The sequence below is a fragment of the Vipera ursinii genome, assembly GCF_947247035.1.
Source record: "Vipera ursinii genome assembly, chromosome: 1".
Classification (NCBI taxonomy): Eukaryota; Metazoa; Chordata; class Lepidosauria; order Squamata; family Viperidae; genus Vipera; species Vipera ursinii.
In genome coordinates, this window is record NC_139512.1 from 347,913,403 (window position 1) to 347,940,546 (window position 27,144).

Below are 27,144 nucleotides of genomic sequence, written 5' to 3' on the forward strand. Positions count from 1 at the left end.
GCGATGGAGACTTTGTCCCTGGAGCATCAGATCCAAAGCGTGCAAAGACACATCACCTTCCTCAAAAAGGAGCAGATGAAACTTCTCCACGATTTGCACCTGGAGATCCTGCGCTTACAAAAATACTGCACAGGTGAGTCCCGCATCTGTCATCCAAGGAGACAGAGATTTGAAGGCTTCAGCTCCACGGATTGATAAGTAACTTGAAAAAGTAGAGCCCCATGCTGAGTGGCTCAGCATAGCTTTAATAAACCAAGGTCACTAATAAACTATCTTAAGTCTCCCAAAGTTAGATGATGTCACCTTCTGGTCCAAACAAGTCTGGTCCAAAAATACTAGTTCTACCCTTATTACATTTAAAAAGATGTTGAGACTCTAGAAAGAATGCAGAGAAGAGCAACAAGGATGATCAGGGGACTGGAGGCTAAAAGATATAAAGAACGGTTGCTGGAACTGAGTATGTCTAGTTTAGTGAAGAGAAGGACTAGGGGTGACATGATAGCAGTCTTCCAATACCTCAGGGGTTACCAGAAAGAAGAGGGAGTCAAGCTATTCTGGGGACAGGAGAAGAAGCAATGGATGGAAACTAATCAAGGACAGAAGCAACCTAGAACTAAGAAGAAATTTCCTGATAGTTGCAACAATTAATCAGTGGAACAACCTGCCTCCAGAAGTTATGAATGCTCCAACTCTGGAGGTTTTTAAGAAGAGATTGGACAACCATTTGTCTGAAATGGTATAGCAGGGGGCTGGATTAGAACAAGGGTAGGCAACCTTGGCTCTTTTATGACTCGTGGACTTTAACTCCCAGAATTCCTGAGCCAGCATGGTTGGCTCAGGAATTCTGGGAGTTGAAGTCCACAAGTCATAAAAGAGCTAAGGTTGCCTACCCCTGGAGTAGAAGATCTTCAAGGTCCCTTCCAACTCTGTTATTCTATTCTATACTAAAGAAAATCTTGCAAGTTTGAAAGTACAGCTCTCCCCGGCATCTTTACAATCCAAGAAACTAGGGAGGGTCCCTGTGAGATGCTTGCCATGCCCAATTCCTTCTGTGTGCTCAGCTGCCTCTTATCTGACCATTCCCTAGTCTATGACTCTTCCTGTTTTCGCCCAAGCTTATTCCTACATACCATTACACTGCAGAAGGGAGGCTTCTGGTTTTTAATATAATAACCCCCTAGGGCTTGCACTGCAGAGGGAGTTGGTTTCTCGACATTGTTGAGCATTGCAGCTTTGGCCAATAAACTGTTATAATCTTCAACATATGCTGCCAATTAAAGACCTAGAAAGTTAGATTTGCAGAACGTGCTAACCTTGGTGAATATTAAAGTTGACCAAAGTTTTGGGTTGGTCAACATATGATACAAATCCAACCCTTTTGGTTAGTGTACACTTCCATGTATCATATAGACACTCCCACACCCCATCAATTGGATTTAATTTTTCCCTGACTATGTTAAGGAGTACTGCAACCAATTTAAGACTCATGGGTTCAATTCAATATGCCTTCATTACTGCTACAGCAGCTAACTAGGGAAAGAAACACCAGCCTGCATTCTATAGAGCTGAAAGTGTTGAGAAGACGGCATTGAAGCTCTTAATTTCAACATTAAATATCAGGAATTTCCAGGAGCTCTTACTCTCTTTTCAAAACTAACTTACTTTTTATGTAGTCCTAGAACCCAGTCCATTAATCAGACCTTGTGAAGCAGGTCAGGATTGTGGGGTCCTCGGTGCTTTCTGAGCTTGGTTGGTTTCTTGCAAACATTTCATTATGAAACTAGAGAACATCATTTGTGCAGGTCAGAATTCCTAGAGCAACGGTGTCCAGTCTTGGCAACTTTAAGACCGGTGGACTTCAACTCCCAGAATTCCCCAGCCAGCATGAGATAGAAAATAGTCAGGTCATGTGACACATATTGGTTGTTTAATTTTAGGGATTGGTTTTATTTCAGGGTTTCTCAACCGTGTTGGCTGGGGAATTCTGGGAGTTGAAGTCCGCACACCTTAAAAGCAGCTGAGGTTGAGAAACACTGGTTTATTTCATCATTTTTAACAGACTTGCACAATGTTTCTATGTGCTTCCCCCCTTAAAATGGTTAAAAAAAATAATTCTACCCACTTCTGGCAGTTGCAATCAGAAAGGAATTCTGGTGGCTAAGTTGCCATCAGTTAACTCATTAGACAGCCGTATCTTTAAGTGACCTTGAGGCTCACACGGAAGGCTGAAAAAGGAGGTGGCTGCTTTAAAGAGATTCTGCAATTCCATTTCCATGCATTGAGAAGCATCTTTTCTCAATAGTTTCTTCCATGAGAGTAAATTCCCAGCCAGTAAAATCTGCTTAGTGCTGTCCAGGGTACTGAAGTTCCTCGTTTTGTCAAGCCTGAAGCTCTTGTGATCGTTGTTTTTTAATACATTTTGATAAACTCAAGGCAGTGGGCATACCTAAATTTCCTGTCCCCTTTTTTCCCAATAACAACAATCTTACGAGATGGGTTGGCCTGAGACAGTGACTGGCTCAAAGTCACCCAGTTTTCATGCCTAAGAGGCCTAAAACTCACAGTCTCCTGCTTTCTGGATCAGCACCTTCACCACTACACGAAATTGGTTTAACACCTTTACTACTATCCGAAACTGGCCCCCATGATGCTAGGTAGGTCCCCATATATTATTCTAAGTAAAAAACAAAGATACTTCACTCTGTGACTCAATCATTGGGCTTGACATATTGCTTAATATTATGTATTATGTTTTCCGTAGTCCTGTTTCTGTGGATCCACAGTCAGGCTAGTTTTAATCCCAACAAATCTCGAAAAGAATAGATGCCAGGGGCTAATTAGTAATTGAACTGGCTTTTGTAAAGGAAGATGACCTTGATGAAGCCAGGTAAGATCCCATAAGGAAAGCGACAAAGGGAAAAACATACCATAAGACAGGGCTGTCCAACCTTGGCAACTTTTAAGATCTGCGGATTTCAACTCCCAGAATTACAAAGGCACTGAAAGAAAAAAAGACTTATAACTGGTCCTCACAGCTGCAACCACCACAGCATGCCCCTGATCGCATGACCATCGTTTGGGTGCTTGGCAACCAGCATGTATTTTGCGGCATCCCAGGGTCATGTGATCACCATTTGCAACCTTCCATCTCACTTCTGATAAGCAAAGTCAATGGGGGATTCACTCAGCAACTGATTTACCCAACTGCCATGGCAAAGACGGTTTTAAGATCAGGCGTGACACATTTACCAACTGCCTTGCTTAAGTCCTGTGTGCCAGTCAAGGACCACTCGTATAGCAGGTAAGACAGGGGTCAGCAACCTGAAACAGTGAAAGAGCCACTCGGAACCGGTTCCCTCACAAAAGGAAAAACTGGGAGCCACAAAAAATGTGTGCACATGCGCGTACATGAACGTACATGCGCAGAACAGGGTTTGAAGAGTGGAGCCAAGGCAAGATATGCACCTACCCTGCATATTTGAATTGATTGGTTGAACTTTTTAGTCCCACTTTTTTTTTTTGGACTGCACATGGCAGAGGACTGGGAGCCGCAGGAGACGGCTGAAAGAGCCGCGGGTTGCAGACCCTTGAGGTAAGATAACCACAATAGGACCCAGGATGATTCTTAGAAAATACTATTTTCCAGACCTTATTCCTACAAGACCTTTTGGCAAAGGTACTGTATATTACAATTTTTTAAGGCAGATCTAGATTTTGTGCTCATGTTAACTTCTAAGTACAAGAACAAAAAAAACATTACGATAAAAGGTAGGAAAGAAAATTACCCACTAGAGAAAATTTTAAGCACGTGTTCCTCCTCTGCCATTTAGAGGTTTTATTGCACAGAAGTTGACTAAAGCGAAATAGAGGCTATTGTTTGTATATATATATATGTGCTAACCCACCGTCTTTGTACAGACTCTGCATATAACATTTTATAAACATGACTCATCCATTCATTTGGAAATCTAGCTTTTCAAAATAGACAGTGGAATGGGAGCCAGAAGTTTGTGGACAAGCAAAAAAGCTCCCATTTTGCCAAAGGTCAGGGCAGGGGTCAGGTGCCCAGGCATTTGGTTTTTTGGATGCAGAGACAAAAAGCACAGCAAAAAATCAAGGGATTTTAAGCTTTATTACTAGCTCAATCAAACAGATTTAAAAGCATAACATGAAAGGCATACATACCAAGCAAGATGATGCTCAAATTTCTTATAAGCTGCCAGAAACTCCTTAATAACGACAGCAGAGATATCCCAAGGGCAGCCAGTTTCCAGAGTACAAATTCTCCTCGGGTTATGACCACAACTGAGCTCAATATTTCTGTTGCTAAGTGAGGCAGTTGTTCAATGGAGATGCGCCTCATTTTACGACCTTTCTTGCCACAGTTGTTAAGCGAATCACTGCAGTGGTTAAAGGAATCATGCAGTTCTTAAGCAAATCTTAGGTAAAGTCAATGAATTAAAGTCAGTTGAGTCAATTACTAAAGTCAGCTAAGCGAAGCGAGCCTTAGGTCAAGTCAACAAATTCCCCCACTGGCTTTACTTGTCAGAAGCCAGCTGGGAAGATTACAAATGGTGATCACATGACCCTGGAACACAGTGCAACTGTCATAAATACATGCCAGTTGACAAGTGCCTGAATTCTGATCATGTGGCCATGGGGATGCTGCAATGGTCGTAAGTGTGAAAACTGGTCATAAGTCACTTTTTCCAAAGGGACTTTTTTCACGACGCAACTGAACTTTCTTGTTTTTCCTTGAAGACGTTTCGCTTCTCATCCAAGAAGCTTCTTCAGCTGTGACTGGATGGTGGGGAATGGCAGGATTTATACTCCTTGCAAGCAGCTAGTCATCTGCCTTCTTTTAGCGAGTTGTTTAGCGAGTTGTTTAGCCTCTGTTCTCTGAAACAGAGAATGGAACCGAAGCTGGTGGATGCTTCCACGTGCGTCGGAGGCTGGATTGGGGCATCCGAGGCCTTCCCCCGCAGTCCGATCCAGGCTCTGGAGGCCTTTTCCAGGCCACTGCCACCTGGATCTGAGGCCGGGGGATGCTTATGTAGCCCTCCAGCAGCCCGTTTTCGAGTGGCAGTGGCCTGGAAAAGGCCTCCGGAGCCCGATCAGGCTGCAGGGGGGTGCAGAAGTGTCCCCTGGCTTCAGATCCAGGTGGCAGCGGGAACCGCAAAAGAGAGGAAACGGATCTTTTCAAGGTGAGTCCGGCGCAGCAGGAAGGCAGGGGGAAGCGTGAGGTATCTTAGTGGGTCAGGGAGGCCTTGGGGGCCTGTTCCATCACTAGGCCCTCCATGGCTTTCCCCACCAAGATACCTCATGTTCACTTAAAGAGCCACATGCGTTTTAATGAGCAAGGGAGTGGTCTCGTTCAACGTACGAGATACACTGTGCGAGTTTTCAAGTTATGAGTGGAATGGGCAGACTCCATTACACTCGTAACTCGAGGACTACCTATATTAGAACCATTTGGCTCCCTAAGTTTTCTGCTCCTAGTTTTACTTTAAAAAAAAAGAAAAGAAAAGCCCCTGAGGGCAAGGAGGAACAACACAAACAAAAGATCACAGCAACAAAATTCAGCCAAAGTTTCTGCTAAAATTCAGTAGTAATGGGGGGAGGGGAGGAGGAGGAGGAGGAGTACATTGGTAAATTATGGGCAACAGGCTGCCAATCCTTGTCATAACAGACCAGTGACTCTAAGGGAAAGGGAGGGTTAAACCTGATGGGGAAGATTAAAGCAAAAGGCAACGGCCAGCAAAGCTGACACAATTTCAAAACCCTTTTAAAAGTACATCTGTTTCTACAGTTGTGCCTTTTTCCTACCTAGTCCTGCAAGTAAATGAGCTGGACAAAAAGGGTTGCTGAAATAAAGCAGATTTTCCGCCACTGAACTCGCTGCCAAATCAGGCAGAGCAAAGCTGACTAGCTCGGAGCTGATTGGCTGAAGGCAGGCCTACCGATAATACAGGATATAGCCTTATACAGGTAGTCCTCAACTTAAAACCATTTGTTTAGTGACCATCTGAAGTTACAACGGCACTGAAAAAAAGTGACTTATGGCCATTTTTCACACTTACGACTGTTGCAAGATCCCTGTAGTCACGTGATCAAAATTCAGTCGCTTGGCAACTGGCTCGTATTTAGGACAGTTGCAGTGTCGTGTGATCCTCTTTGGCCACCTTCTGACAAGCCAGATTCACTTAGCAATGGGGAATCCAGTTTCACTTAACCACCACATTACTAAACACTTCACAACTGTGGCAAGAAAGGTCGTAAAATGGGGCAAAACTCATTTAACGAATGTCTCGCTCAATAGCAGAAAATTTAGGCTCAGTTGTGGTCATAAGTTAGAGATAGTGCACAATGTTCCCATTTATTTATTTATTTATTTCAATTTGTTTGCCACCCATCTCACCACAACATGCACAATACATATAACACGTGCAAAGTTTCATGATATTCTAATCTAGGCACTTCCTGAAGAAAATGAGTCGGGCTGCAATAACTGCCAATCCCTTCATTGATGGATTGATGGATTGATTGATTGATTGATTGATTGATTGATTGATTTTGTCAATGGTACCAATCAGTTAAGACTCTGGGCTGTCTTCAGTAGAGGAGAAATAAAACCAATAAGAATAAGTAATAAATAATTAACAGAAATTAATAACAGAATTTAATACAATGATCTCTAACTTGAGCAGCTGACACAAATTAACTGGTGCATTTGAATAAGATGATCTTAAGGGCCTTGAAAAAGCAGGGAAGGATGAAACTAAAGGTACCTTCAGGGGGAGGACATACAACTGAATATTAGGGCCATCTCTGAAAAGGCCTTCCTCCTGGCCCACGCCCCAGATACTTGGAGAGTTAGCTTGATAGTGTGCTACCAAAGCTGGTCTAGAGAAATTTGACTAGATCAGACTACTTAGATCCTGTGTACTGTTGTTGTTGTTGTTGTTGTTAGCTGCAAAGTCGTGTCCAACCCATCGCGACCCCATGGACAACATTCTTCCAGGCCTTCCTGTCCTCCGCCATTTTCTGGAGTCCATTTTAAGCTCACACCTACTGCTTCAGTGACTCCATCCAGCCACCTCATTCTCTGTCGTCCCCTTCTTCTCTTGCCCTCAACCTTTCCCAGCATTAGGCTCTTCTCCAGTGAGTCCTTCCTTCTCATTAGGTGGCCAAAATGTGGTGAACAAGGGCTATATACGGGAGATATCTCATACTCTACGTCTTACACACCCAGAAAATGAGATAGGTATTCCCAGAGAAAGTCTGAAGAATAAAGAGGGATCCAATAGGGCCCAGAAACGTATCATATCCTAAGTACAAAGATGCAGAAGGAAAACACATGGATTTAGACACAGGTCTATAAGCACACACCAATGACCATAGAGATGCTGGTAAATGTGAGGACTAGTTTTTAAGTCACGTTTTTCAGCACCATCATAATTTTGAACAGTTGCTAAATCAATGATTGTAAATTAAGGACTCCCTGAATTCTGTTCAGTCTTCTGAGAGATATTGCACCAACAGTCAGACAGAAGCGACCCTGTTTACACAATCCTCCAAACAAAGAACAAAATAAATGCACCGATTACAATGGCACCTAGCTTTTTATTGTTTGATATCTCCAGCTACCTGTATTACACGGGTAAAAGTGCTGTTAACCCATGTTGGAACGCGTCTTTTGGTGCACTTTAATCTGACATTTGCAGGAAGGAATTTGGCTCAGCTCCCATTCTCCATAAAGAGATGCAGAAAATTCTTGCTTTACTATTTCTTTTTATCCCATTATTTCTTAAGATGCTGGATGAGTCTAGACGATGCAGTCTCAGTGGGGTAATTAGTGTGCATTAATTATTGCCCCCGAACAAAGAAAAATGAAAGTTTTGGCTCATGAATCACAAGACTGTTTTTCCACCAGAAAACAATTGGGGCACTTGATATTTTAGGAACAAATAAAACTGTGAAGACTTGCTCTAATCGTTCGATGAATGGTTGCAGGAACGAAGTATGTCTAGCCTAACAAAGAGAAGGACTGGGGTGAGATACTAGCAGTCTTCCAACATTTGAGGGACTGTCACAGAGAAAAGGGGCCAGCCTATTCTCCAAAGGGGGCTGGACAAGAAGTAACAGGTAGAAGCTTATCAAAGAGAGAAGCAACCTAGAACTAAGGAAAAAATTCCTGATAATTTAGGGCAATTAATCAGTGGAACGACTTGCCTTCAGAAGCTGTGGGTGCTCCATCACTTTTCAAGAAGAGTGGATAGCCATTTGTCTAAAATGATATAGGCTCCCCATTTCAGCAGGGGCTGGACTAGAAAACCTCTAAGGCCTCCTCCAAGCTGTTATTCTATGTTCTGTATTTCAGAAGAAGCTGCTCATATTCTCTGGAAAGGGTACATCAAATAATGTACATACCAAACCTGTTGTTGTTAGCTGCAAAGTCGTGTCCAACCCATCGCGACCCCATGGACAATGTTCCTCCAGGCCTTCCTGTCCTCTACCATCTTCTGGTGTCCATTTAAGCTCATGCCTACTGCTTCAGTGACTCCATCCAGCCACCTCATTCTCTGTCGTCCCCTTCTTCTATTGCCCTCAACCTTTCCAAGCATTAGGCTCTTCTCCAGTGAGTCCTTTCTTCTCATTATGTGGCCAAAGTATTTGAGTTTTAGCTTCAGGATCTGGCCTTCTAAAGAGCAGTCAGGGTTGATCTCCCCTAGGACTGACCGGTTTGATTGCCTTGCAGTCCAAGGGACTCACAGGAGTCTTCTCCAGCACCATAGTTCCAAGGCCTCAATTCTTTGGCGCTCAGCCTTTCTTATGGTCCAACTTTCACTGCCATACATTGCAACTGGGAAGACCATAGCCTTGACTATACGCACTTTTGTTGACAGGGTGATGTCTCTGCTTTTTAGTGTGCTGTCTAGATTTGCCATGGCTTTCCTCCCCAGGAGCAAGCGTCTTTTAATTTCTTGGCTACAGTCCCCATCTGCAGTGATCTTGGAGCCCAGGAAAATAAAATCTGTCACTACCCCCATTTCTTCCCCATCTATTTGCCAGGAATTGAGAGGGCCAGATGCCATGATCTTGGTTTTCTTAATGTTAAGTTTCAACCCAAGTTTTGCACTCTCCTTCTTCACTCGCAACAAGAGGCTCTTTAGTTCTTCTTCACTTTCTGCCATTAGAGTGGTATCATCTGCATATCTTAGGTTGTTGATATTTCTTCCGGCAATCTTAATTCCAACTTTTGATTCATCTAGCCCTGCCTTTCTCATGATGTGTTCTGCATATAAGTTAAATAGGCAGGGCGACAGTATACAGCCTTGCCGGACTCCTTTCCCAATTTTGAACCAATCAGTGGTTCCGTGTCCAGTTCTCACTGTTGCTTCTTGGCCCACATATAGGTTTCTCAAGAGACAAATAAGATGGTCTGGTACGCCCATCTCTTTAAGAACTTGCCACAGTTTGTTATGATCCACACAATCAAAGGCTTTAGCATAGTCAATGAAGCAAAAGTAGATGTTTTTCTGGAACTCTAGCTTTCTCCATGATCCAGTGTATGTTGGCAATTTGATCTCTAGTTCCTCTGCCTCTTCGAAATCCTGCCTGTACTTCTGTATGTACTTTGTACATACCAAACTACTTATCATGAAAGCTGAGTTTATAGTATGTTCATAATTTCTTTGGTAACTTATAGCTTAGCATTTGGGGTGAAACTGATCACTGGTATGAACCCTAGTTTCTGACTCAAAGGATTGTGAATACCAGCCAGTATTTATTTATTCAATAACCCACAGTCATACCAACCCATCGCTTAGAATTAATGCAAGGTGTCAGTCCAGTGAAGGAATTAAAAGGATTTGGGATATCAACTAACCTTCCTTGCCCAATTTGTTACTCTCCAGTTAAATTCTTCTCTGCCATGAGTGCTCAATTGGGTAGGAAAGCAAGTTATCAATAAATAATAGCCCAATAGAACTACAACTCCCAGAATTCCAAGCTAGCATAGACACTCTCAGAGAGTGGCTGAAATGGTCAAAGAGCCATACTGCAGGTTAGTAGTAAAACTTGAGGACTCTGCTAGAACAAAAGAAAGGATAACATGGGACATCAGGTTTCAGGATCAAAATGAAGAGCAGAAGGGAACACTTTCACCTCATCATGGGGACTAATTTCTTGTTTTTAAGTATCTAATCTGCTATCTCTAACCCCCTCCAAAATAATGCAAGTGATTATAATGCAAGTATTATAATTTGAGACCACATGACATTTAAAAAACAACACAGAATTGAGGTACCAAAACTTAGGTTGCCAAAATCTTGCTGACCACTAGCTGGTAACAAAGCAAGATCCCTCTGCATCTCTTTCATGCCATCTAGTGGTAGTAAAAGGTTTTACAGTTCAGATCTGTTAGCCTAGTAGTTAGTACAATGCATAAGGGGCTACAAAGCTACAAACCCCAAGTGAGAGGGGTCCCCAACCCCCGGGCCGTGGCCCACTACCGGGTTGCGGCCTGTTTGAAACCGGGCTACACAAGTGAAGGGCGCTTGTGCTTGCACACAAAGATCCACTCACGCCTGTGCTTGAGCAGAGGGCACTTGCAAGTGGAGCTTTGCACACGAGCACAAGCAGCCTCTGCTAAAGCACCTTCCGCTCGCACACGAAGCTCCGTTTGTGCAAGTGGAGGGCGAGCACCTGCACCGCTTTCACATATGGAACTGCGTGCACACGTGTGTGCCTGCCACTCACACACCTCCCCCCCTGCCAAGCTGGAAAGGTTGGGGACCACTGCCCTAAGTCATGCAGAGCTTTTTGTTCTTTTTCTTCTGCCTTCCCTAGCAACGTTTTTTTCCTACAAATACAGATATCCTCTTGTGTCTGGGGAAAAACAGATTTCCCAGCCTGTGCAAAAGAGAGAACAAAAAAAGCAATGCTTTTTAAAGAACACGTCAGATTGTTACAACCCAGGGCAGAAAAGTTATGCCTAATTTAACATCAGAGTTTTGTTAATTTTCCCTTCACTTGCAGAATCAGAAGCCGTAAGTGGTTTTGCCCTCACTTCAAGTCCTAAATGCCTTGGTGAGAATGTTAGAAGATTGGGGATGAAAAATCCCTGAGAAGATTCTTGATTTATAATATATTTATAAAGGCAGAGGCAACTTGGTCACTAAAGATGGAATGAACAGAGGATAGGGATTAATTTCACTGCCTCTAACTAAGAGGTAGGACTGAAGACTCCTCACTGTCCCTGCTAAGACTGGACTCAGTGTGAAAATTTATTTTTTAAAAATAATATATTTATAAAGGCAGAGGCAACTTGGTCACTAAAGATGGAATGAACAGAGGATAGGGATTAATTCCACTGCCTCTAACTAAGAGGTAGGACTGAAGACTCCTCACTGTCCCTGCTAAGACTGGACTCAGTGTGAAAATTTATTTTTTAAAAAAAGAATATGATTATTCTATGGTTTTTTTTCTTTTTTAGCTTTTTTAGCTTTTGGCAGCTTCTTCTTTCAAAACGGAATTTTCTAACTCAGCTCTTCAGTAAATCATAATCTGTCAATGCCCTATTTTTATATAGCTTTATTGATTTTCAAAAGAAAAGTACAACGTTAAAAAAATAAGCTGTTCATGGCCTTGGAAATGTGGGGAGTTAGCAGAGTTGGCTAAATTGACTGCTTTGAGTAAAGAAAAAAAACACAGTTACCTTTGTTTCTACTTGGAAACCACTTCTGGACTTTGTGCTTGAGGTGGAAAAAAAATGAAAGCCTTGGTGGAGCAGTGGGCTAATGCCTCCTTAAGTAACACCAGCTGCCTGCAATTAGTGCAGGTTCACATCCCACCAGGCTCAAGGTTGACTCAGCCTTCCATCCTTCCGAGGTAGGTAAAATGAGGACCCAGATTGTTGGGGGCAATTAAGCTGACTTTGTAATAATGCCGCTTGGGGTGTGTGTGAAAGCCCTAATAAGCAGGCATATACATAGAATGAAGGCTACTGCTAAGCTTGTAAGCCGCCCTGAGTCTTCGGAGAAGGGCGGGATATAAATGGAATTAAAATAAAAATAAATAAAATAAATTTTGGGTTTTGCCAATTAGACAGGTGTGTTGTTATAGAAATGGCTAGTTTATATGATTATGCAAAAGTAAAAAGTTGAAGTTTGGTGTTATTGTCTTATTTTACTTCACCGAAGGGAGTCAGAAGTCAATGCCTTTTTTTCTCTTTTTCCCCTTTCCCCTACACTTTTCTTTTCCCTTCTCTCTCCCCTATTTTCCTACTATTTTTTATATTTTTGTATCTTATATTATAAACTAATAAAAAAAGAGAATTAAACAAAAAAGGAAATGTGGGGAGTGTGGGGAAAGACTGAGAATTAAAGCAAAAGTTGCAAGGGAAACCTTATATTTCAACTGAAATCCAAAATCTGGAAGGTCATAGGATTTCCAACTAGTACAGGGGTCTTCAAACTTGGCAACTTTAAGACTTGTGGACTTCAACTCCCAGAATTCCTCAGCCAGCTGGCTGAGAAAATCTGGGAGTTGAAGTCCACAAGTCTTAAAGTTGCCAAGTTTGAAGACCCACTAGTACCTTACAATAACATATCACCAAACCTTTATTACAGCCTTTAGGTCAGAGTTATGATGATACTTGAGCTTGACTAGCTGTTGGAGATCTTTGGACTTCCAAGTCTATCCCACCTTTGTGTTCAATCATCAGGGCTGGCTGAGGAATTCTGGGAGTTGAAGTCCACAAGACTTCATAAGACTTAATCACTAGACCAGGGGTTTTCAAACTCGGCCCTTTTACAACTTGTGGGCTTCGACTACCAGAATTCCTCAGCCAGGCACGCTGGCTGAGGAGTTCTGAGAGTTGAAGTCCACAAGTCTTAAAGTTGCCAAGTTTGAAGAGCCTTGGTCTAGTGATTAAGGCATTAGGCTAGAAAGCAAGAAACTGTGAGTTCAAATCCCATCTTAGCCAAGAAAGCCAGCTGGGCCAACTTGGACCAGCCCCTTTCTCTTGGCTCAATCCCACATACAGAGTTGTTATTGTGGGGAAAAGAGGAGGAGGAAGGTGTGTTGGATATGTTCACCACCTTGAGTTATTTGTAAAAATAATACAGGTGGGGTATACATACATACATACTTATATGCATACATATGCATATGCATATGCATTCATATGCATATGAACGTAATCACTTCATACACACTGCTGGCTGTAGCCTAAGCTGAGTTCTGTTTTCTCAGTGTGAATAGCCAATAAACCACAGTGGAATAAGGAAGGTGATTTTCAACTGTTTATTTCTGCAGAAGGGCCACATCAAATGCCCTGGATAAAAGTTAGCTCAGATAAGATAACCTTTATTGTCATTTTTTTATTGTGAGCACACTGGCACACATTAAAAATGAAATTCTGTTGCCTGCTCTCAAAGGAAAGTATATATTTACCCATACCCATACATAACACACATATACACATACTATATACATACTATATACATACATACATACATACACACACACCCAGACACACCCAGACACACACCCAGACACACACCCAGACACACACACACACACACACACACACACACACACACACACACACACACACACATATATATATATATATATATATATATATATAAATCACTGTCCATTTTGAATACATAGCGGAAAGAGGAATTTTGAGAGTTCACAAGGTTGATGCTGTATGGAACAAAACTGTGACTGAATCTGCTTCGGATACCATGAAACCTCCTCCCGAAAGGTAACAAGGAAAACAGGACGTGAAGAGGATGTGTAGTGTCCCAGACAATCCTGGGGACCCTGCTCAAGCAATGCTTATATGCCATGTCCTGGATGGAAAGGAGTGAACTGCCAATAATTTTTTCTGCCATCCTCACCACTTTCTGCACCGTCTTCCTGTCTGAAGTAGGGATGCTTCCAAACCAGACTGGAATGCAATATGACAGGATGCTCTCAATCGTCCGTCTATAGAAAGTGGTAAGGAGAGGGGAAGGAAGATGTACTTTTCTCATGCAATGCAAAAAAATACAGGCACTGTATTTCCTGCTGTGTGCCTGTGGCTTGTTTGTCAGTTTCACAAGAAAGCTAGCAAAGAGAGGGGAAGCTTTGACAGTCTGGTGGATAATTTAATCAGTTCTAACTTTTGGTGGCTTGTTTCTGCATAGTTGGATTAATTTCTGGGTGGCTTGGTGTTTTAAAACATTATAAACAAATATGCATATTTGCCCGAAACATTAAGCCATACTGGATAATTAGCATGACCCTGGTACAAGGACTGGATGTAAGTCACTTTTTTCAGTGTCATTGCAATTTCAAAAGGTCACTAAATGAACAGTTATAAGTTGCAGACTTTTTAATTTGAACGTTGTACTTCTCACTTTTGAGAATAAATACATAGGTTTCTAAGTTAGAAAATTAATTAATTTAATTAATTAACAATTAATCAGTAGAACAAACTACCTCCAGAATCTGTGAATGCTCCAACACTGGAAGTTTTTAAGAAGAGACTGGACAGCCATTTGTCTGAAATGGTATAGGGTTTCTTGCCTGAGCAGGGGGTTGGACTAGATGACTTCCAAGGTCCCTTCTAACATTGTTGTTGTTGTTGTTGTTACTACTATTACTATTATGATTACTACTATTACTACCACTACTGGTTGTTGTTGTTGTTGTTGTTGTTGTTGTTATTGTTATTATTATTATTATTATTATTATTATTATTTAAGGCATATTGAAAGTCTGCTGGTTTCTAGATCTCTTCAAGATTAGGAGACCTGAGCACAACTAAAGCTGATTTCAAAATCAGTGCATACGTATATTAATTCCAGGACATGTTTACAGCAAATGTAGGCAGTGTTTTGCTGTCCAGATGTTATAGACTGCAATACCCAAAACATTTTAGTGTTTAAAATTAGAGGGCCTCAAGATATTAATAAAAACCTCTGGAGAGCAGTAGATTTGCTTATTCCCTATGTGGAATAAGATGCATGATTATTACTGAAGCTGGTATAACAGAATGTGCACTTCTTATAGCTTTATAAGATTCTGTCCATTGGGTTAAGACAAAGAATTGGACTTGATTGGATCTCACTGGGTTTGGGTCTGACAACCATCCCTTGTTGAAAACACCCTGATTGATTTGATTGATTGATTTAATTAGATGCATAGTTGAACCATGTCTGCCTGTCCTGTTTCAATGTTATTTTTGCAATGCCAAAGTGGGAATGATCCCCTTTCTGGAAACCACTCTACTAAAAGCCCTTAATTAAAAACAGTTTAGAAACCTCTAAAGGGAAACCACTCAATTGAAAGCTCTTAATTAAAAGCTGTTTACAACAGACCACTGAAATCATTTAATGAAAAGGTCTTCATTAAGCCCATTAAATAAACCCAATAGAACCGACCTGACTAAGACAAGAGAATCCCTAAAAGTTTGCATTTCAAAGCACAAAACCTTTGCAACTCTAGACATGGGCAACATTACCATCCTGGGTATGACATATAGATATCTATCTTCTTCCAACCCCCTGCTCAGGCAGGAGACCCTATACCATTTTGTACAAATGGCTGTCCAATCTCTTCTTAAAAACCTCCAGTGTTAGACCATTCACAACTTCTGCAGGCAAGTTGTTCCAGTGATTAATTGTTCTCACTCTTAAGAAGTTTCTCCTTAGTTCTAGGTTTCTTTCTCTCCTTGATTAGTTTCCATACATTGCTTCTTGTCCTGCCTTCCGGTGCTTTGGACAATAGGTTGACACACTATTTCGGTGGCAGCCGTTCAAATATTGGAACACTGTTACTATGTCATGTAGATGTCTTAAAGGGATGTGGTGCCTCAGTGGGTTAGGACACTGAGCAGGTCGATCAGAAGGTCGGCAGTTTGGTGGGTCGAATCCCGAGTGCCGCGTAACAGAGTCAGCGCCTGTTACTCGTCCCAGCTTCTGCCAACCTAGCAGTTCGAAAGCACGTAAAAATGCAAGTAGAAAAATAGGGACCACTCCGGTGGGAAGGTAACAGCGCTCCGTGCGCCTTTGGCATCTAGTCATGCCGGCCACATGACCACGGAGACATCCTCGGACAAGTGCTGGCTCTTCGGCTTTGAAACGGAGATGAGCACCGGCCCCTAGAGTCGGAAACGACTAGCACGCATGTGCAGGGGAACCTTTACCTTTACCTTTACCTTTAGATGTCTTAATGAAACTACTGTTTACTTCAAATATAAAGAAAGTCTGTTTGGCATTCCTTGGTAGCTGAACTAAGCCCATTTTCTGCATTCAAAGCAATTATATCATCAACATTTTATTTTTTTGATTTGTGTTGTTCTGTTACTTTTGCTTTCCTTTTACTTTCAGATCTACCACACTAGGAAAGTGAAATAATATTTGAGTAATTATATGACCTGATCAAATATAATTATTGGGATGGCCCTGCCACTTTGGGAATGAGCCTCACTCAATACACTACTCAAAAGTCCCTGGAATGATGTGGACGTGAAAACGTCAATTCCCAGAATTCCTCAGCCAGCACTGGGCATTCTGGGAGTCGGATGGCACACATCTGGACCAGATGGAGGAAGGCTCCTGCCACTGAGTATGTTGAGGAACATTTGAAATTTCATTATCCCAGTTCTTAATTATTATTTTTACACAAATTGTAGATTATGAGTAGATCCCAAATGAGCAATGGATAGAATTAAAGCCCATAATGGGCAAAGTCAGAGACAAAGTGGATGGGATTCTCCTGAAATCGAGTTGCAGTCTACATACAATACAGCTTTTAGCCCTGTCAGCTGCCGCCTTATGTTTGCTTGTGCTTCACCACGGCGACGGTCTGTCATGAACTGTAGGGTGGGGGGATGAAGAGGGAAATGCTTTGGGAAATGAAAGTAAGTTCTGTATCTCCTCAAGATGCTGCCTCAAGGTCACCCAGCTTGAATAAGGAGGGAGCTGCATGCCAAACTGCCCATTAAGAAAACATCTTGCTTGAACCAGATTGGTTACACTGGGGGGAACAATGAGAGAGAGTTAAGGGAGGGAAGAGTAGAATTTAGGGATTTTGGCAGACAATTTTCAGTTCCAGCTTTGCATTACACCTTTCTCAACAAATGGAGCCAAGGATTGGTTTTATTTAGAGGTTTCAGTTGTGGCGGGTCTGTCAAGCCCTTGCATTGATCTGTCAAATAATAAACGAGATCTCACGTTTAACCTTCCTGCTTTGTTCTTCCTTCTCTTTTAGAATTGACCCATGATCTTGAAGTGAAAGAGTTGGAAGCCAAGCAGCAAGGTAAGGAAGAAGATAAATTTCTCCTTTTTAACTGAAATAAAAAAACATAAACTAGGAATGGTATACTACAATCTACACATGGCTTGAATCCATTGTAGAAAAGGCATTTGAAGTTTGATTGGATCCAGCATGGCTCTTCTTTGAGATTATGCTAGCAGTTGAGCTGTCTACTGCACTTCCTCTTATCCTAACAAGGTAGATGTGAGGATGGAAAAGAGAGAACTTGGGTGTTTAGCAAATTGCAAAAGCAACAAAAGTTCCAGCCTGAGCATATGGGAAACCTTTGTTCCTTTAAAATACAGTTTACTAGAACAATGGGAGTGAAGGGGATTGTTAACAGGAGTCTCCCAATTGCCTTTCTCCTTCCTCTCTTCTCCACTACATGATCCCTTTCATTCAAGTCTCCAATTGTAGCCGGTGTTGTTGTTGTTAGTTGCGAAGTCGTGTCCGACCCATCGCGACCCTATGGACAACGTTCCTCCAGGCCTTCCTATCCTCTACCATCTGCTGGAGTCCATTTAAGCTCACGCCTACTGCTTCAGTGACTCCATCCAGCCACCTCATTCTCTGTCGTCCCCTTCTTCTCTTGCCCTCAATCTTCCCCATCATGAGGCTCTTCTCCAGTGAGTCCTTACTTCTCATTAGGTGGCCAAAGTATTTGAGTTTCAGCTTCAGGATCTGGCTTTCTAAAGAGCAGTCAGGGTTGATCTCCTCTAGGACTGACCGGTTTGATCGCCTTGCAGTCCAAGGGACGCGCAGGAGTCTTCTCCAGCACCATAGTTCAAAGGCTTCAATTCTTTGGCGCTCAGCCTTTCTTATGGTCCAGCTTTCACTGCCATACATTGCAACTGGGAAGACCATAGCCTTGACTATATGCACTTTTGTTGACAGGGTGATGTCTCTGCTTTTTAGTGTGCTGTCTAGATTTGCCATGGCTTTCCTCTCCAGGAGCAAGCGTCTTTTAATTTCTTGGCTACAGTCCCCATCTGCGGTGATCTTGGAGCCCAGGACAATAAAATCTGTCACTACCTCCATTTCTTCCCATCTATTTGCCAGGAATTGAGAGGGCTGGATGCCATGATCTTGGTTTTCTTAATGTTTAGTTTCAGCCCAAGTTTTGCACTCTCCTTCTTCACTCGCAACAAGAGGCTCTTTAGTTCCTCTTCACTTTCTGCCATTAGAGGGTGCCAAATGACCAGGCATGTGTGATATTGGTCGGGTGGCCTCTTTCCTCATAGCATCTTCCAGACTTGGAAGGTTCCCAGTTGAACATTGTCCTGTTCCAGCGGCTGATTTGGTTTAGTTTCATGTTATTTTGTGAAACTGTGACCTAGTCTGGAAAGCCTAAACAAGCTGGCCTTGCAGCCTTCAGAATCATCTCAAGTTCTTTCCTCCTGCTGTGGTAATATAGTAGAAAAAAGGTAGACCAGCCCTATGATCCACTTCGGGAAGCATACAAAAGCTACGGTATATAAACAGGAGGCAAAGCCCACAGCCACTAGCGCTGCTGATGTTATCCAGTTGGGTAATGAAACATCTGCAAGCAAACAACCAAGGACACCAAACTGAGAGTTTCCAATCATCTTAATAGTTGTAATTTTAACTGTATTTACTTTCATGCTCTTTTTCTATGGATGTATATCATCCAAAGTCACATTTGTCTGAGCTGATTAGCCATATAAATGCCATATGTAAATAAATAAATCATTTGTATTATTCTTATTTTATTTATTTATTTATTTATATTTATATTTATTTTTTTAATCCCATTTATATCCCGCCCTTCTCCGAAGACTCAGGGCGGCTTACAATCTAAAGCACAAATCAATGTGCTTAGCAATAGCCTTCATTCTATGTATATGCCTGCTTATTAGGGCTCTCACACACACCCCAAGCGGCATTATTACAAAGTCAGCTTAATTGCCCCCAACAATCTGGGTCCTCATTTTACCTACCTCGGAAGGATGGAAGGCTGAGTCAACCTTGAGCCTGGTGGGACTCGAACCTGCACTAATTGCAGGCAGCTGGTGTTACTTAAGGAGGTATTAGCCCACTGCTCCTCCAAGGAAGAATAAATATCCTGACTCAAACAGTGCAGCATTCATGAGCAGAGTCCTAAAACATATCTTCCTGTCAAAAGAAAAACAAACAAAATTAAGTTTTGTTAACAGCATATTTATTTATTCATTCGTGGATTCATTTGCAAGATTTATAAACTGTTCAATCCCTTAATGGCTCTGGATGGCTTACAGTACAACAAGACAATCAAACATCCATTCAAATAGACAGTGCTTTTTTTGTAAAAGAAAAAGGTGCCAGAACTCACACATGTCATACAACCCACCTTGCCTACCCTACAAGGTTCCATCCAAAAAAGGTGCCGGAACTCCGTTCTGAGCATTCTATGAGAAAAAAAGCCCTGCAAATAGACCTGAAATTGTAACAGATATAACAAAGAAATTAAATCAGTATTTTCAAACTAGAGGAAGAAGGAAACTTGGTTCACCTTCAGTGGTCGTTTGTTTCGAAATATTTCTACCTGTGTTTCCCTGAAAATAAAACTGGTTCTTATTTTTGGCTCCAAAAGACGCATTAGGGCTTATTTTCCAGTTAGGGCTTATATTCAGGGAAATATGGTACTAAATGCGTCCGTGTGGCTGACCATCTTAAGCGGGTCTTATTTCTGGGGTGGGGCTTATATTATGAGCATCCTGATAAATCACCCTAGGGCTTATTTTTTGGTTGGTTCTTATTTTCAGGGAAACACGGTAGATGTATTCAAGGGCTATCCTACAAAAAACACTCTGTAGTTCAGGTTACCGACCTAAAGGTGTAGTCTTCCACTTATGACCACACTGTAGCCCAAAATTTCTGTTGTTAAGTGAGACATTTGTTAAGTGAATTTTACCCCATTTTACGTTCTCTTTTGCCATAATTGTTAAGTGAATCCCTGCAGTTGTTCAGTTAGTGACATGGTTGCTAAGTGAATCTGGCGTCCCCATTGACTTGGCTTGTCAGAAGGACGCAAAAGGGGAATCATGTGACCCTGGGACACTACAGCTGTCCTAAATCTGAACCAGTTGCCCAAGCCTCTGAATTTCGATCACATGAACATGGGAGTCGTAAGTGTGAAAAAAGGCCACTTTTTTCAGGGCCACTGTAAATTTGAATGGTCACTAAATGAACTGTTGTAAATTGAGGACTACCTGTATTGAAGCAAGATGTTGCCTCTTCCAGGTAGAGAGGTCCCAGATTTATCAGCCAAAGCTGCAATAAAATCATTCATGCACACACGTGTGCATGAACCCCATAGTTCTACACAGCTCTCGTGTCAGTGCCAGATGCAGGAAGATTCTTAATTGCAAACCTCTTTTTCAAGGTGGGCAACCATCCAGAACAGATGCCTCTCTCTCTCTTGCTCTCCAAACAAACAGGGAGCAGCTCAGAGCAAAACAAAAAACAAAAAAACCTGAATTCCATTTCCTTTACATTTGCATTATTTTCAAATTACATTTCATGAAACGGTAAACCCTCCGGTCATGTAGTCAGTCATATTTTTTTTTCTTCTCATGAGTCAGAAGAAATTACAACTTGGATACCATGCCCAAAGCTTCAAAAGACCGCAATGAAGCCCCAGTACAGGGTTTCTCAAGCTTGGCAACTTTAAGACACGTGGACTTCCACTGGCTGGCTGGAGAATTCTGGGGGTTGAAGCCCAGGCATCTTAAAGTCGCTAAAATTGAGAGACACCGCCCTGCACCTTCCTATTGTGTATTTCTGCTTTCTGTGGCAAGAAGTAAAAAAATCAAATCAGAAATCAAGGCTAATGAGATTTGGAAGATCTGAACAATGGGGTCTCGTGGTTTCAACTGCTCTCCACAAAGTCGAGGTTTTACTTGGCCATGCCAGGTTCCGCCCTCAGCCTCGGGGCAAAAGGTGAGGCTGTTAGTGCAGCAAAGGAGGTGTGGAGAGCATCAGATAGTCTAATGGGAATGGAATGCTGATGGAAGACAGTCCTAGCAAGACAAACGGCAGCTTCCCAAGGAAGCCATCTCTGGCCACGCCTGGCTCATGAAAACATATCCAGCTGGTACCGCCTTGCCATCTTCTTTTTAGCTTCTTGGGTCAGAACAGAACACAATAGAATGACAGAGTTGAAAGGGACCTTGGAGGTCTTCTAATCCAACCCCCTGTTCAAGCAATAGACCCTCTACCATTCCAGATAAGTGGCTGTCCAACCTCTTCTTAAAAGCCTCCAGTGATGGAGTAGCCACAACGTCTGAAAGCAAGCCGGTTCCACTGGTGAATTGTTCTCACTGTTAGGAAGTTTCTCCTTAGATCTAGGTTGCTGACTTCCAGAAGTGGTACAAACTAGATTTTAGATTGTCACCTCAAATTTCTGATCCTCGAGATTCCATTCTTCAAGCTTCTGTACCCGTCTCAGTAGTAGGTACCTGGTTTAATAGTAGTAACTGTGAGAAGGCGCTTGGAGTTCTAGTGGACAACTGCTTAAATATGAGCCAGCAATGTACTGCAGCTGCCAAATAAGCCAATGCAGTCCTAAGTTGCATTAATAGAGGGAAAGAATCAAATGAAAGCAAATATATGTTCCAGGATAGTAGTTCAGGATCTAATCTGAGTCAGTTACCGGGACCAGAGGTTTAGTCTTCCAAGCTTTTGGACTTGTGCTGAAGCCCATTCTCCAGAACATACGTAGACAGAATCTATATATGGATAGAATAGAGAACACGTGAATGTTAGTACCACTTTATAATGACTTTGTAAGGCCATACTTGGAATATTGCCTCCAGTTTTGATTGCCACTATATAAAAAAGATGTTAAGATGCTAGAAAGAGTGCAGAGAAGAGCAACAAAGATGATTAGAGGACTGGAAGCAAAAACACATCAAGAAGGGTTGCTGGAACTATGGGCGACATGATAGCAGTGTTCCAGTATCTAAGGAGCTGCCACAAAGAAGAGTGGGGGTAAAATCTATTCTCCAGAGTGCCTGAAGGCAGAACAAGAATCAATGGATGGAAACTAATAAAAGGGAGAAGCAACCTAGAAATCAGGAGAAATTTTCTGACAGTGAGAACAATTGATCAATGGAATGGCTTGCCTCCAGAAGTTGTCGGTGCCTTGGAGAATAGGTTGAGCCTTAGAAGACTAGACTAGAAGACCTCCAAGATCCCTTCCAACTCTGTTATTCGTTACAGTATCCTGGGCATATGATGACAGAAAGACTCAGCATTTTCTAAGTTCTTCAGTGGAAGTGGCCCTGCTAGGCTTAAAGAGAGAGGAGGATAAAGGATGAATTAGCATATTTATTGTTTTGCTGACATCTATGGAAATGGCTGACTCACTCCACCAGCCTTCCCTCGGGAATTTTTCATCTTCCAGCATTAACAGCTCTGTGGTTTCTTAACCTTTCTGGGCCTTTCTTGACTGTTTTCTTCTGACACCGTGAAAAGTGTCTTTGTACAACCGTTGAAACCATTCTTTTACGGGTCCCTATGTCATAAGTGAAGAAATGATGTCATTAAGTGGGTTGGGTGAAGAATATGTTAAGGAAGGAAAAAGGGAAGATATAGACTGGAACACCATTTGGGCAGGTTTGAGCAATGGTAAATTTTGTGGCACGGATATAAATCCAGAAATTTGGCTTGTGCATTAGAAAGCCTTTTTAAAAAATGAAAAAAGGTCGCATGATAGATCTCTGCCTAGTTCTTGGACATACATAGAGCACTTTTTCTGGTTTGGCTACAGCTGTCTTTAAATCTGGGAGTCTCCAACCTTGGCAACTTTATGATTTGTGGGGCTTTAACTTCCAGAATTTTCCAGCCAGCCCTGCCAAAGTTGGAGACCCCTGATTTAAATGATTGGGAATTAAGAGGGAGGCTCTACTTCTAAATAGGCTTAAAAGGACTTCCAAATTGTTTTTTTAAAGGAGAGGGGGGAAAATGGAGGATTATCGACAACACTGCTACAAACAGGAAAAATTTATCAAGGAACCATTTTAAAAGGTTGAGTTTAGATCATATGATTTTTTTTAAAAAATCCATTTTTAATTTGGAAAGCTTATGGAAATCAACCACAAAATGTCCTAGGTGAAATTTTAGATAGTTCAAACAGATTGTCTACTTTCTTAGTAGTCTGGGTGTTCATGATCTTTGATAGGATAATTGTGTGTGTCTGTCTCTGTGTGTGTCTGTGCACATACATGGACATGGTTTGGATTACTGATCTCCTTAAATTGCTAATTTTTGAATGCAGAATGAAATGTGCAATCCATTTGAAATTCGGATTTCCTATCCTACTCTAGATACCAAATCTTAAGAAGCAAATACTGAAATTTCCCAAAATGCATTCGTTCCTTAGTCCAAGAGCAAAATAACTGTACATTTAAACAGTACCTTAATCTATTGTGTTTTTTATTTAATACATATATGTGAATCTTTTAAAAATGGCTAAAAGGTTCGATAGTCTCACCGTAGTTAAGTTCTTGTGAAGATTTGTGCAGGAAGGTTGAGATCTTGCAAAATACTATAGTATTACACCAAATTCAAGGGAGATATTACTGGAATTCTCAAAGTTCATGTGAGCTTTCACACAAGAATATTTAAAACAACTGACCATTTTTCATATTGGATTTCAGCATTCACAAGGACAAATGCAGGGCAAGATGGCAAAAATCTCATGAGCTTTGAGAAATTCATGAGACTTCAGGCTGCTTGCAGTTGCACGCCATCATTCAATTATGATCCCAGAAAATGTTGTCACACTGTTAGGTGCTCCTGGCAACTTTCCTTCATGACCAGAGGCAAGTTCGCCTGACCAATAACCAGTCAAGACACAGTGAAGGCCTTTTGTTTCATTTATTGCAATAAGTGGGGAGAGAAGCTATCAAAGCTTGGTTCTCTCCAAAGTTTCAACCCAAAATATTTCCTTCTTTATACAGCCCTGTCCCTGCCGCCACATCCCTCCTCTTTCCCCATTGACTGAGGTACTATGAGGTTACACTCTTTCTGACCACCTCCTACCTATTTCCTGCTACATACTAAATCATACATCACATGTACATTAATAATATAAAATATTCTTGTTGTTAGTTGTGAAATCATGTCCGACCTATCGCGACCCCATGGACAACATTCCTCCAGGCCTTCCTGTCCTCTACCGTCTTCTGGAGTCCATTTAAGCTCACGCCTACTGCTTCAGTGACTCCACCCAGCCACCTCATTCTCTGTCGTCCCTTCTTCTCTTGCCCTCAATCTTTCCCAGCATTAGGCTCTTCTCCAGTGAGTCCTTCCTTCTCATTAGGTGGCCAAAGTAAATAAAATATTAGACATATTCAATTGTTGGTTTGAGTTCTGGGCCCCTTAGAACAATAGGTTCTTTCCTGTTTTTCAGTTTAGTTAAGTTTTCCTGGCTAGCCATTTGCTCTTACAGATGTTTTTATAGCTTTCCCACTCTAAGACCCAGCTAATTTTTGCCTACGTATTTATCTTACACCCTGCCTTTATGCTATCCTTTCCTGTTTCCCAGCCATTATAGTTTTTGGTAAGCTTGTTTGTCCAGGCAATAAGTTTCCACTGCAGCAAATTTAATTTTAAATTTCTCTTACAATATTAAATTTTGAAGACCTTTCCTTTCCTTATATCAACACCAAAGTGTGGGGTTCTTGGTGCTCTCTGAGCTTTGTTGTTTTCTTGCAGACGTTTCATTTTACAACTAGGTAACTTCATCAGTTACATCAACCAAGCTCAGGACCACACAGTTCAACCTTTAGTTACAATTACAGGTAGTTCTCGACTTGCAATCACAATGGAGCCCAACATCTAATAAGCCCTAATAAGCCCTAATAAGCAGGCATATACATAGAATGAAGGCTACTGCTAAGCTTGTAAGCCGCCCTGAGTCTTCAGAGAAGGGCAGGATATAAATGGAATTAAAATTTTAAAAAAAATCTTCGTTGCTAAGTGAGACAGTTAAGTGAATTTTGCCCCATTTTATGACCTTCTTGCCACAGTTGGGTAGAGCTCCACACCAGTCTCTAATCCTGAAGGTGACTGTTATCTATTATTTATTTATTTATTTTATTTTATTTAATTTCTATACCGCCCTTCTCCCGAAGGACTCAGGGCGGTGTACAGGGCAATACAATAAAAATACAATATCTATAGCAGAGCCCCCCAACCTTGGCAACTTTAAGACTTGTGGACTTCAACTCCCAGAATTTCTGGGAGTTGAAGTCCACAAGTCTTAAAGTTGCCAAGGTTGGAGACTCCTGATCTGCAGGTAGTCCTCAACCTATGACCACAACTGAGCCCAAAATTTCTGTTGATAAAAAGGACAGTTGTTAAGCGAATCACTGCAGTCGTAAAATTAGCAACACAGTTGTTAAGTGAATCTGGATTTCCCCTATGACTTTTTCTTGTCAGAAAGTCGCAAAAGGTGATCCCATGACCCCGGTACATTGCAAGCGTCATAAGTACATGCCTGTTGGCAAGTGTCTGAATTTTGATCATGTCACCCCAGGATGCTGCGACGGTTGTAAGTGTGAAAAACAGTCGTGAGTCCCTTTTTTTCAGTGCCGTTGTAACTTTGTATGGTCGCTAAGCAAGTGGTCATAAGTCAAGGACCACCTGCATTCACTTCCAGAGATTGTCAATCCCTATCTGAGAACGGCAAAGGTCATGGTGAATTTTGAACTCAAATCTGTTCCTTTTGTCTTTCCTTTGTCGCTTGCATTAGACGTAATAGACCAGGAACTGGAAGAAAAGTGCAAAATCATGGAAGCCCAATTGAAAGAGAAAAAGAAGGACAATTTGGAATTGCACAAAGAGCTGAGGCATAAAGAGAGCTTAGTGGCTGCCCTCCGGTCCAACCTGAGGAACAAAGAAAGGAGATTCTTGGAAGAGCTCAAGAGGAGAAGCCACCGAGTGACCGTCCTCAACACGGAGCTGCAGAAACAGACGGAGGCGGCCGCTTACCTCTCCTTCCAGCTTCACTCCACCAAACAAAAACTTCACGGCACCCGGCAGAAAAGCGCGGCCCAAACCGAGAGACCCCCGGAGAAACCCTCCGTCCCCCAACCCAGTGCTGAGACTAGGCCCAAAAAAAGGACTCAGAAGTCCCACACCCGGCGGCAGGCGAGCAGCGCTTTCCATTGCAAAGGCGCATTCAAGGACATTGTGGCTCGCGAGCGACTCGGCAGTTTTGAAGACCTCGAACCCATGCCTGACCCGGCTCTCTTTTTATACACCACACGACCCCACCCTCCGTCCCGTCATCAGAAATCAGAGCGCAGCACGTCGGATCCATCCTCCAAGGAAGGCCCCGAGCAGGGGAACCGGAAGAGCGGTTGGAAAAAGTCCTTTCAGCCTCTCGCCGAAGAACCGGCAGCCGCTGTGAGTCACATCAGGACTTTGGGTCACCGTCGGCCCCCCTCTTCCAAAGGGGAACTGCAGAAGCAAAAGAGCACTAGCGCTCACCCTGCAAAAGACTGAAGGACCAGAGGGAAAGTTATGGCACCCTTTTGAAAGTAGCTCGTCTGTAGGAACCGACCCGTCTCGAGCACATCCGTCAGTCAAGGACCCACGGGGCAGGGAACGCGCCACTCCTAAAGCCATTGAGATGCCATCATCTTGGGACTGTTACCTTGCTTAAAATTCCAACATGCTGTAGCTGTGCATCCCCTGGGAATGGGGTCAGTAAGAGTGGACTGACCCAGCACCAGGAGGGCCGTGGAGTCATTGGCTGTGGTTACCATAAGCAACCTTGCTCTATAATTTGGCAAAAAAAAAAGAGTTCCGAAAAGGGAA

At 42.3% G+C, this 27,144-nt stretch overlaps 1 protein-coding gene and 1 long non-coding RNA gene across 2 annotated transcripts in view; both read left to right on the plus strand.

Annotated features, from left to right (window-relative positions):
- On the plus strand, window positions 1–26,877 carry CCDC92B (coiled-coil domain containing 92B). The gene is made up of 3 exons (XM_083359779.1): window positions 1–133; window positions 17,272–17,319; window positions 26,075–26,877. The coding sequence occupies exons 1-3, from the start codon at window positions 4–6 to the stop codon at window positions 26,827–26,829; spliced, it is 933 nt and encodes a 310-aa protein (XP_083215905.1). The 5' UTR covers window positions 1–3; the 3' UTR covers window positions 26,830–26,877.
- Window positions 1–27,144, plus strand: part of LOC310632902 — a 92,976-nt gene that overhangs the window by 46,506 nt on the left and 19,326 nt on the right. The gene's annotated exons all lie outside the window — the stretch shown is intronic.